Raw genomic sequence first — 12,539 nt, forward strand, 5'->3', positions numbered from 1 at the left:
TCTGCTACAGAGTAAAAAGAACGTAACCCTCTTTGATTTTACGTGTTTTGGTTCAGGTTGGACACACGTACATAAATGTGATTGACATTAAAGCTGATGATCTACAGGAATTGCCTGTCAAAGAAGATCCTTCAAATGATGCTACTATCAAACAGCCAGGCGGTCATCTGGAGGCCCCATCTTCTGCAGAGTTACATTATATGGCAGCTTCAGTTACAAATGCTGTTCCCTTGCACAGTTTTAAGAGTGAAGGTAATAATTTTTTTCCTACTTTTTAAGCAGATTAAAAACATTTTGAAAAATTCTTTATTATAGCGTTGTTACCCCTTCTTAAGTCTCTTAGCTCTTCTCTTGCAAACCCACTATACTTTTGGATGTTTATATTCAAATTTAGAAATGTTCTTTTTGGGGGGGAGGGGCAGAAAGTGAGGGAGAGAGAATCTCAAGCAGACTCCATGCCCAGGGCAGAGGCTGATGTGGGGCTCGATCTCAAAACCCTGAGATCATGACCTGAGCCAAAATCAAGAGTTGGATGCTTAACTGAATGAGCCACCCAGGCGCAACTAGAAATGTTCTACTAATCGTCTAACTCCTTGTTTAGAAGGTGAGAATCAGTCTTTGTATGCTTTTCATATTCTTGATAGAGTCTGCCAATTCCACTATGGATTTATTTTTTAAACCTGCAAAAGTGTCTCCATCCTGTCTGGATGGAGGAAGCTGGAGAGCGAGCAGTACAGAGGTGAAGGAGCCTGGGATCACCTCACCTATACCATCAGAAATACAGCAGGACAAAGGTGAATGCCCTAATTGTATAACATGACTCTCCCCCTTCCCTAAATTACCTATATGTAGAAATAAGTTCTAAAACTTGGTAATTGCAAAAGAAACAGGAAAAGGCTTTTCCCTTGCTAAGGAGAGTGGGGTCAGATAGGTAAATGAGGTAGAGTCATGGTTCCAAAGCTGGCCCATGGGTATTTTTCAAGGAGACTATTTTGTACATATGTCTTTTCTTTCTTTTTTTTTTTTTTTTTTTTAAAGATTTTATGTATTTATTCGACAGAGATAGAGACAGCCAGCAAGAGAGGGAACACAAGCAGGGGGAGTGGGAGAGGAAGAAGCAGGCTCATAGAGGAAGAGCCTGATGTGGGGCTCGATCCCATAACGCCGGGATCACGCCCTGAGCCGAAGGCAGACGCTTAACCGCTGTGCCACCCAGGCGCCCCTACATATGTCTTTTCTTAATTAAGGAGCTAAAAATAAATATCCGATGGGATGTCATGAGTGCTTTGGTGTTAAAAAGGAATTCTCATATTTAAAAAGGTGGGAGATTCTAGAATAGCATATAGAAAATACACATTTATTTAGCCGAAAGTGAAATATTATTAGTAAAATACTCATTTTATAGTTATAAATCAGGTTGAATTATTGTAAAATATTTGCAAGATTTAGAAGGATATTTCTCGAAAACCTAAAGTTATTATATGAATGATTGATCTTTTATATTTATTCTTTTGATACAGAGAGATAGAGCATGAGCAGGGAGAGAGGCAGAGGGAGAGGGAGAAGCAGACTCCCTGCTGAGCTGGGAGCCCGACACGGGGCTTGATCCCAGGATCTGGAGATCATTACCTGAGCCGAAGGCAGACACCCGACCATCTGAGGAGCCACCCAGGCACCCCTGATTAGATGAATCTTAATATGCAATCAAACTTCCTGCAACAGAAAGCCAGTCTGTCTTCTGGGTTCCACAGCTGCTGGGAGGAGTGCACCCAGCCTTGTGGTTGTCAGACGCTTCGGGGGCAGAGTCCAGCCCTGCCTGCTAATTGTGTATCAACAGTGGGCACTCAGGAGATGTGAGGAGTAAGGAAGGGAATGGTGGGGAAACCTCACCTTAGGATGTGTTAGGGCATTTCTTTTCTTTTTTTTTTTTTTAAAGATTTTATTTATTTATTTGACAGAGAGAGACAGCCAGCGAGAGGGAGAACACAAGTAGGGGGAGTGGGAGAGGAAGAAGCAGTCTCCTAGTGGAGGAGCCTGATGTGGGGCTCGATCCCAGAACGCCGGGATCACGCCCTGAGCCAAAGGCAGACGGTTAACGACTGCGCCACCCAGGCGCCCCGTGTTAGGGCATTTCTGTTACAGCTGTGCATACCAGTAAGTGCCAGCATTTCAGATTTTGAAGCTTTGGCCCACCGTCTCTCTCCTGTCATGGGGCTGTTCGGTGCATGGGTATTGAAGGGAGAATGTATGAAACTAATAATCTTTTAAGCTGGGGAAGGGTGTGGGGAAATGAAAAGAGCTTGACTTCCAGATTCAAGTAGAACAGATCTGGTTTTTGGTCTCAGCTCTGTCACTTCATAGTTTGGATACTTTTTGCAAGTAAATTAACGTTATCTGATCCTTATATCTCTGTGGGACACAACCTCATAGGAATGTCATGTGGGTTACATCTAGCCAAATGCCCATGGGCTACCTGGGGCTCCTGGGTGGTGCGGTCAGTTGAGCATCTGACCTTTGGTTTCGGCTCAGATTGTGATCTCAAGGTCATGGGGTCAAGCACTGCGTGGGGCTCTGCACTCAGCACGGAGTCTGCTTAAGACTCTCTCTCTTCCACTCCCTCTGTCCCTGCCCCCCCACGCTCTCTCCCTCTCTCTAAAATAAATAAATAAATCTTTAAAAAAAAATGCCTGTGGGCTACATAGTTTCCCTTTATTTTCACACCAGTTAACTTTTGAAATTCTGCTAAACTGGAGCCAGACCCATCTCTCTGTGACCCCTGAATATCCTTGGCCAGCTTTTCAAATGACCATGAGCTACAGGTTAATTTCCTTCATCAGTCAGATCAAGTTTATTCAGCCTTTTGGAAGATCCTTCTCTGGGCAGACTGGTTACAAAAATATGTCAGTGGACCCTTCTAATCTTATTAAAGAGAACAACTTTAAAATGCCAATTTAAAAAGGATATGTTTTATATTTTGAAAATAAATTCCATCATGGTATTTACATAATATACCTTAAAGAATTCAGAATCTAGTTACATAATAGAGTTAGGGAGTGGGATTTGTATTATAGGTAAAGGCTGGGAGAAGGAGGGACAGGCTCCCTAGGTTTTTAAAACAAAAGCAAAACAAATAATAAATTCCTACTTTTAGTGATACTTGCTCATCATTTTGAATGACAGTAGTTTCCTATTTTAGAAACTATCTCCAATAGAAATGCTTTCAGCTATTAATAGCAAGCAGAGCTTTGCTGGCCAGAGGGAGAATTTTTTCCGGGTCAGTGGAGCTCAGTATTTAACCCTCTAAGTGATTTTTTCTGTTACTCAGTGGGAGTGGAGCAGATTCCCAAGGAAAGGGAAGCTAGTTTCATTATGTATGTAGGCCATTCTGGATTTTTGAGCATGTCTGGCTCTTTTGCTGTATTTTCTACTCGAAGTTTGTATACAAAATTCTTTCCTGAGAGTGACTAAGGGAGACACGTCAGGCTGTTGAGAAACAGGAAGGATAGATGGTAAAGTACTGTGAGAATCAAGCTGAAAAAGGTAAGGCTAGGATGGCCTGACAGGCTGGGTCAGTAGAGCATGTGACTCTTGATCTTGGGGGTCGTGAGTTTGATCCCAATGTTAGGTGTAGAGATTACTTAAAAAAAAAAAAAAATAAGGCCAAACCAGATAGTGGAAAGTGATGCAACTGTCATTGTCTGCATTGCAATTTGCCGTTATCCTCTCATGGGAAGCCTCACGCTAGACTGGGGCTGAAAGATAGGAGGCACTACTTAAATTTGTCTAGTGATTCACATTTTCAGAGTATTTAGTTGCATAATTCAATCTTCACAAAACCTCTGTGAGTTAGGTAGATCAGGCATCATAATCCTCATTTGACCCTGTGGTCAATAAACACTAAGTCAGGGGCCAGGTACCAGGGCTAGAGAAGAGAGTAATACCAGGCTCTCTGCCTGGGCGCTCACCTCGAGGAGGAAAAGAAGGCAGAGAAGCAGAGGATTACGATACAGCATGGGAAGTGCTGTCAACGTGGTATGGATGAGATTCTTGGGAAATACAGCATCTACTCTGTCTCTAGGAGGACGGGGACATTTGGGAGAGCCACCTCAGTGGAATCTTAAAGGGATGTAGAAGTTAGAGAAAGGGCACACGGACTGAGAGACTAGATTGTACAGTGACTTGGAGGTTTGATGGAGCCTGGAGAGGTTGAGAGAATTAAAGTTTGCTTGGAGGCAGTGGAGTGGTTTTGTTTGTTTAAGACATAGTAAGAGATGAGCTGGAGAGGGAGACAGGAAACACTGAATGGCATTGTCCTCATACTGAGGTATTTGGACTTTTAAGATGAAGGTATTAGAGAAACACGGAAGAATCTGAGGTGGGAAAGGAACAATATCAGATTTATGTTTTAAAAGATCTGTGTGGAAGATGGACTAAATGGGGTAAAATAAATTAGAGATAGGGATACTATTTGGGATCCATCTATTGTGAAAGCTTCAGCTAACCAATGACAGTAGGAATGGAAATTTTGGTGTTACTTTGGATCTGAAGGAAAGAGAAGAACCTTGAATGACTCTAAGGCCTCTGGCTTAGGAACGTGGGTGAATGATAGTGCTACTCACTGAACTGGGGAATCACGCAGAGGGAGCAAGTTGGAGCAGCAGAGCAATGAGTTTCAATTGATGGGCTTTTGGGACAACCTAAATGAGATATCCAGGACGTAGGTGGATGTAAGGGCCGGAGATCAGGAAGATGCCATGTGAATTTGAGAGTCACCCGTGCATCAGTGACATCACCCAGGGAGAGTGCGTAGAGTGAGAAGTGAGCTGAGACAGGCACCCTGGAAGTACTGATGGGTCAGAGGGGTGGGTGGCAGAAGAGAAGAACGAGAAGACAACTGAGAAGGAAGAGCAATAGAGGGAGAAGGAGACCCAGAAGCCAGAAAAAGAACACATTTAAAAATGAAGTGTTTCAAATTTGGGACAAGAATCAATTGAGTTTAAGAGTAGGGAGAGTCATTGGCTTTGGTATTGGTCTTTGTTAGCCTGCGATCCCCTGTAGAGTTGGTAGTGGCCCACAGTGGGCCTAGCTTTTACTGTGTGACACTGTTGGTTTTCAAGTAGAGTTTTAAAAAGTCAAAAATAGGGGCACCTGGGTGGCTCAGTCGGTTAAGTGTCAGGCTCTTGATTTCAGCTCAGGTCATGATCTCAGAGTCCAGAAATCAAGCCCTGCACTGGGTTCTGTGCTCGGTGGGGAGTCTGCTTTAGAGTCTCTCCCTCTGCCCCTCCCCACACACACTCTCTCTCACAATAAATAAGTAAATCTTTAAAATAAATAAGTCAAAAATATTCAATAAAGTTGCTTTTTGTTGAAGTATGTTCTTGTAGCAGAGGGTAAAAGTAACATTCAACCTGCCTTGTATATGGAGTTTTGCGGTAATAGTAATACTGTTATGTATTCTTACCTCACAACAGACAACTCTCAGAAGTCAAGTTGAAGTGTTATTTCTGAGTGTATGGAAACAGATTTGGAAGGGAATGTTATGTTGACTTAAAACGAGGTCTTCAAAAAAATTAGATTATCAGCATCTACTTCTCCCTTAATTCTAATCAATCTGCTATTGATTACCTTTATTAACATTTAGATGTGCTGAAGCCAGATTTTCGATTCAAAGAACAGAGCTCAAAGTCAGCTGCGGCAGATGATCCGCGGTGGGAGCTGCTGCAGGATGTGTCTGCAGCCCGCCCTGCGCAGAGCTCTGCGGCTCGCCGGCTGGAGCATCTCACCTCCAAGCTTCAGGAAATCGATGCGCAGCTGTTAGCAATACAGAACATTGCCGAGAACATAGAGCAGGATTGCCCCAGATACAGAATGCTAGACCGACACTGTGATAAGGTAGACTTGATTTTAGCTGTTTGTTTCTGAGTTATTAGATTTGTAATGTGATGTAATTTTAGACATTTGATTTTTCAAAATAATGGGAAATTTTTTTTTTAAGCTAGGATTCTCAACCTCAGCATTATTGATATTTGGGCCAGATGATTCTTTGTTGTGGAAGACTGTCGTGTGCATTGTAGGATGCTTCCCTGCTCTTTCCCTGCTAGCTTTGCTGTAATAATAAAAAAATGTCTTCAGGCATGGCCAGATGTTCTCTGGGAGGCAAAATTGCCCCCCAGTTGACAACCACTGCCTTAAACTTTTAAGAAGTGAGCGAGTGCTTCCTACCAGGGAAAGAAATATATGAATTACAAAACAAGAATGTGGCTTTAAATGAACCCTGTTCATAATTGAGTATCATTTTCTTCAGGATTTTTTTAACTTTATAAAAATACTGTTATCTTTATATTTGGAATTCTCAGTTTCTTTTAAATATTTTATACAATGGGATAGTAGTCCTTAGACGTTTTCTGTATCTTTAAAAAATATGCATAAGAAAGAGATTATGTATATTTGTATAGCATGGTAGTTAGACAAATAGAAAGGAAGTCTCAAACATGAATTAATTATTTTGCACAAACCTGTTTTTTTAAAGGAAGTAAAATTTACATAAAATAAAGATTAAGGAACAAATAGTAAAAATATTTTGAATGTGTTAAAGCCTTGTTTTGGGAAATGCAAATTGATCTGCAGGATAAGAATTCCGTCATTGACTTACCTAACAAATATTCCAGGTTGCTAGCAGCTTGACATTTTAAAAGTTGTGTTTATTAGGTTTATAGTATTTCTTTAATTCAAACATTTAGCACATATTAAAAAGTTAAGATTAGACTTATATGAATTTACACAGAAAAAACATGAGGCGGGACTACTGTTATGTAATGATATTATGATGTTTATTTGGTTGTTTTCCTTTTTGTTTTTTTAACCCAGACTTACATCTAGCACTTCAAAATGAGTGTTAAGTGTGAAAGTCATCTTTGGAACTCCTTATTCCAAGGAATCACTTTCAAAATGGCCTTATGTTCTAGTATATTAGACATATCTAGAGCCAAATATATTATGTACGGTCGAATCTAGTCTTGATCCTGGCTTGCTCCAGAGTCCAAGAATCGTTTGTTCATCAATAAACATTTATTAAGCTTCTACTACATGCTGGGCCCTGTGCTGAGTTCTGGGACTAGAAGATAAATAAGGCCTACATAGTCACTACTGTCAAGCAGCTTAGAATCTAACGAAGGAAGATAGAGGTACACACCAGTAAATACACATGAACAGGGTGCGGTGAGAACACTGCAGGTACACATGACCTGTGGTGGCTGGACAGGTAAGTAAGTGAAGCTGTGGCGTCAGAGATGGCTTTGTAGAGGTCACTCTGGAGTTGGTAATGAGTCGATATTCACCAGTTAGATAAGGAAGGGCTGATGAAACATAGGGAGAGGTTTGATGGTATTGGGCTCTAAGACATCTGGCAGTAGAGCTAGGTAGGGGTAGATAAGGAATGATGGAAAGTATTGTTTGCCATGTCAAGTGGTTAGGATTTTGTCCTATGCTATAAATAGGCAGGAGGGAGCCATTGAAGAATTTTCAGCAGTGAAATGATGTGATCAGATGCTCTGGCAGCAGTGTGGAGGGCACACTGGAGAGGATAAGGCTGAGAACAGGGAGATCAATTGGGTTACAGTGATTCTAAACTGACTGCTCATGAGCGTCATCTAGGGAACTTGTTAAAAATGCAGACTTGTGAGCCCACACCCCTGAAATTCTGATTTTAAGTAATTCTGGGGTGGGACCCAGGAATTTGTGTAATTAATAAGCTTCACGAATAATTCTTATGCAGCTAGTTCTATACTGGATTTAATGACTGATGTTTGGGACCCGCTGAATACCAAGCCAAGAAGTAATGGTAATCTGAACTTTAGCATTGGGGATGGAGAAAGATGTAGCAGGACTCAGAGGGTACTGGGCTATGGGAAGGTGAAGAGTAGATTCGGTGGTACCCAGATTTCGAGCCTGGGTGAATGGTGGAGTCATTTTCCAAACTAGGGAAGAAGTCTGTGTGTTTTGGGGAAAGAGGGACATAGTGATTTCGGTCAGGAACATCTTGAATTTGAGATGTTGTGAGATTAGTAGGCAGTTGGATATATGCTTCTGGAGCTTAGGAGCTAGATTTGGGTTGATGGTACAGATTTTTAGAGTCCTTAGGAGGAAGTTCAAATCATAACAGGGCACTCACCCAGAGAGGATACACTGAATGAGGAGAAAAAGAGGGTAAAGGACAGAATTCTGTGGGTAGGTGAACTTTTAAAGATGATTCAACAACAAAGCTTGAGGAAGAGCATTCTGAGGTAGTTATGAGACTCAGGAGAAAGCAAACCAAAGGAAGAGTCTCAAGGAGGAATTTCCGCAGATCTGGATACATTAGATAAAAGGACAGCTGTGCATGTCATGATCTTTTTAAAAATATATATATGCCAGCCCTACTGAATCTGGGGTGGTACGCTGGGGACAGAGGAGGGGGCAGTGGCTTGGCAGGAGGGAGGGTATAGATCACACACATGTGTTTTAAAAAGTTCCCAAAAATTCTGTTATGGTTTCCCTTTCAGCCCAAGCCTTTTAATACTGGAGGATAGGGACTGTGTCTTTTGCTTGGTAACATGGCAGGCATTCAATACATGTTTATTTAATGGTTATCTTTGCTCTCTCAGTTTTAGATTCTGACAGTAATAAAATCACATTTATATAATAAAGACTTATCACCAGAATAGTTGTTCATAATGGTAGTGCAAGCCGGGGGACAATTTCAAAGGAAGAGTTCTCAAAGGAAGGTTGATTAAGTTCCATAAGTATTTAGTCTGCTAAGGGGACTTCTTTGAAGGAACTAATATTTATTTATTTATTTATAAATTTACAAATTAATTTTATATACGTATATATAAAATATGTATTTATATAAAATACATTTTATAAAAATATATAAATTTAAATTATATAAAATTCAATTACATAAATTTAAAATATATATATTTTATAAAAATATTTTATAAAAATATAAATTTATATAAAATTTATTTGTATATCTAAATTTATATGTGTGTGTGTATATATATATGTGAAATTATGTATTTATTTGAGAGAGAGAGAACAAGCAGGGGGAGTGCGAGAGGGAGAAGCAGACACCCACTGAGCAGGGAGCCCAATGTGGGGTTCGATTCCAGGACCCTGGGATGATGACCTGAGCCAAAGGCAGACATTTAACTGGCTGAGCTACCTGGCGCCCCAAGAACTAACACTAATTTAAATGAAAGATTTTGGGATATTGTTTTAAAATCTTCTCATCCTGTTATAATGCACATATAGATACAAAGATTTTGACTCGTTTATTTTAATGAAGAGAACGGACTTTAAGCCTGGGTGAGACAGAGGGATACTTGTGGACAAGCCCTGACTAGGGGCTTTGAAGACCTTGGTTCAAATCCCTGTCCTGCCACTAAGAAAGTCACTGAATTTCTCTGGGCCCTGTTCTCTCATTTTTAAAATGAAAGGTTTTGTCTAAATGGTAGCTAATGTTCCTCCCCAATCTAAAATTATATGATGTTGTTTTCCTTATCATGCCTAAAAAAGTTGAATCATTTAGACTACAAATAAGTAAAAATTTCCTTCTCTTCATCCATCCCCACATTTAGCTCTTTTTGGATTTAATCTCATTTCTTTCGCTTGTTGCCCTAATATTTAAAAGGTACATAAGATTATTCAACAATATTGTGGAATTATCAAACTACAAACTATAAAATCTTAAGTTATTTTGTTGTGTGTGTTTTTCTACAGGTTGAACCTGAAGATCACATTGCATTGTCTTCTGGTCCTGAATCTGAAAAAACAGGGGCCTCAAAAGCCATTGGCATTTCTGAAGGTGTGTGTGTGTGTGTGTGTGTGTGTGTGTGTGTGTGTGTGTGTGTGGTGGGTTGGTGGGGGGACTGAAGCCTTGCTTTGAAAGAATAAGCATTGCCCTTTGGGAACTACAGAGCTAGGAATAGTTTTCATTGGTGAGCTGAAGCCCGCAGTGTCCTAATTGTTAGATTAGGATTATTTTTGTGATAATGTGATTGGCTCCCACCCAGGCCATTTTTTCCCTGAGAAGCCAATGCCACAGCCTCTTGAGTGGGGCGCCGCCAGCCACACACTTGCCGAGGGTTGCACAGAGCTTGGGGTTGAGGTTGCTGTTTGTCCCTGGTCAACTGCAGAGCTGGAATTTGAGGTTCTGGTTAAACGGCCAGGCAGTGGTAAAATAGTATATGTTTGCATTTCTTATTCAAAGAATGAAATTAGGGTAGTTACTTAAAAAAATGTCTACTGTATCTATAGTTGTTTATCCTTACGTTCTCTTTCATTCAGTCTTGACAGCAATTTAATGCAGTTTTCTTTTTCTTACTTTCTTTTTTTAAACAGGCTTTGGTTTGATTCTGTTAATTTTCTTTTTCATAAATTTCTACCCCTTTGCTTAACTATTTCTTCTGTTTTTGTAGGCTTAACCTGTTGCCTTTTTCCTAACTTCATTCTTTCTTTTTTTCTAATATATGTGCTTGAAGCTAAACGTGTTCCTTCAAGGACCCAGGCAAGAGCTCTGGTACCCTCCATGTTTTGGGGTTGTTTTGATCTGAATAGTTTGTATTAAGATGTCTTCTTTAGCTCATAAAAGGGATTTTTAGCTTTCCAGTATTATGGGGTTTGGGCTGTATTTTTAACTTATTCCCATTTTCGTTGCATTATGATTAGATGAGTGTATGATAATAGTAATTCTTAGATATTTGTTAAAATTTCCTTTGTGGCCTGGGATGTATAGTCAGTTTTTGTAAATGTTTATTTGAAAAGAATCTTCATTTTCTGTTGGTTTATGTAGGATGTGTGTGTATGTGTGTACATGCATGTATGTGTGTGTACGGATGTATGTTTAGTCAAGCTTTTAAATTGTATATGTATACATATGTGTGTGTAATCAAGCTTTTACATTGCCCAGATTTTCTGTATTCTTTGTGATTTTTTTAGTCTGCTTGATCTATTCATTGCTCAGAACGATGCATTAAAAATTGCCCACAGTGATTGTGGACTTTCTCCTTGTGATTCTGTTAAATGTTGCATTATATAGTTGAAGCTATGTTATAAAATGATTATGTTCCTGATTGTTATATTTTTTGTTGAATTTTGCCCCTTTTCCCCAATAATGTTTTTAGACTCAGTCAGTTTTGTCTAATATTCATATTTCCCTGCTTGCTTTTCCCTGGTGTATCTTTTTTGATACATTTAATTTTTAAAAAATTTATCATGGAAAATTTCAAAAGAAGACAGAATCATATAATTAACCTTCACGTACCTATAACCACCTTTAACAATTATCAACTCATGGTCAATCCTCTTTTATGTGTACACCCACCTACTCCTCCCACCTTTTCCTGGGTGATTTTAAAGCAAATCCCAGATAGCACCTACCTATAAATATTTTATAAACATGTCTAAAAGATAAATTTTCTTTTTTAAAAACACAGTCATAGTAATATTATTGCTCCTTTTTAAAAAAACCTTAATATTGTCATGTATCTAATCAGTGTTTCAGTGTTGTCAGCTATCTCATTTTTAAAAATAGCTTATTTTTTATTCTAGCTGGAATCCGAGTGAAGTCCATACATGGCAGTCATTTGATGGCTTATAAGTCTCTTTTAACTTCTTGGTACCTTCTCTCTCTTTTTCCCCTTGCAATTTATTTGTTGAAGAAACATAGATGTTTGTCTTGAAGTGTTTTTCAGAGTCTGGATTTTGCTAATTGAATCTCTGTGGGGTCATTTCACATGTTTCTTTCTCCCCTGTATTTTCTGTAAGTTAGATATTCCTTTATTTTCAAGCTGAGTGATTATGTTGTAGTTGTGTCCAGTGTATAACTAGATTTCATTTTTAAAAATAGTTAATTTGTGTGTGTTAATCATCAAATATAATTATATTATGTGTATTGTGATTACTGATATGTTTGTGCTTATTTCTATAATCTCATTTTGTGCTTCCTATTTACTATGTATTTTTTTCTTTACTTTTTCACCTTTACTTCTTTCCTTCTATTGGATTGAGTTTTCTGTATTCTCTCTTTTCCTCTCCACTGATTCAGAAATTAGACATTCTATTTTTATTTATATTTATTTATTTAACAATAATAACAGAAATCATTTACTTTATTACATGTCAAGTACTATGTTATACTGCTAAGTTACACATATATGTGATTTAATTTCACCTCAGATCATCAAAAAATGAAGATTTCGTTTTTAATTTCCCTCATTTTTTATTTATTTTTATTTTTTAATGATTTTTGTTATATTAGTCACCATACAGTACATTCTGTTTTTAATCTCTTAGTGATTATTCTTGAATGTTCAACATTCATAGTTGAATTAAGATTTAAGGCAAATATATTTACCTCCTAAACAATATAGGGACTTAAGAGCTTTTAACACTGATCTGCTCCCTCCCATCTTCCCTGATACTGTTTTCTAGTATTTTAGATCTACTTTGTTTTTAACCCTCCCAGTTAGTCTCCCAAGCCTTTTCAGTCAGCACTT

General features: G+C 38.8%; 1 protein-coding gene across 1 annotated transcript in view; it reads left to right on the plus strand.

Annotated features, from left to right (window-relative positions):
- The window catches only part of CPLANE1 (ciliogenesis and planar polarity effector 1), a 130,693-nt gene that overhangs the window by 90,092 nt on the left and 28,062 nt on the right, over nucleotides 1-12,539 (plus strand). The window contains exons 40-43 of the mRNA XM_040630494.1: nucleotides 57-252; nucleotides 645-794; nucleotides 5,642-5,892; nucleotides 9,763-9,847. Of these exons, the coding sequence (XP_040486428.1) occupies nucleotides 57-252; nucleotides 645-794; nucleotides 5,642-5,892; nucleotides 9,763-9,847 (682 nt within the window). The remainder of the gene's footprint in view (nucleotides 1-56; nucleotides 253-644; nucleotides 795-5,641; nucleotides 5,893-9,762; nucleotides 9,848-12,539) is intronic.

Source organism: Ursus maritimus, unplaced genomic scaffold (assembly GCF_017311325.1).
Source record: "Ursus maritimus isolate PB19 unplaced genomic scaffold, ASM1731132v1 scaffold_15, whole genome shotgun sequence".
Lineage (NCBI taxonomy): Eukaryota > Metazoa > Chordata > Mammalia > Carnivora > Ursidae > Ursus > Ursus maritimus.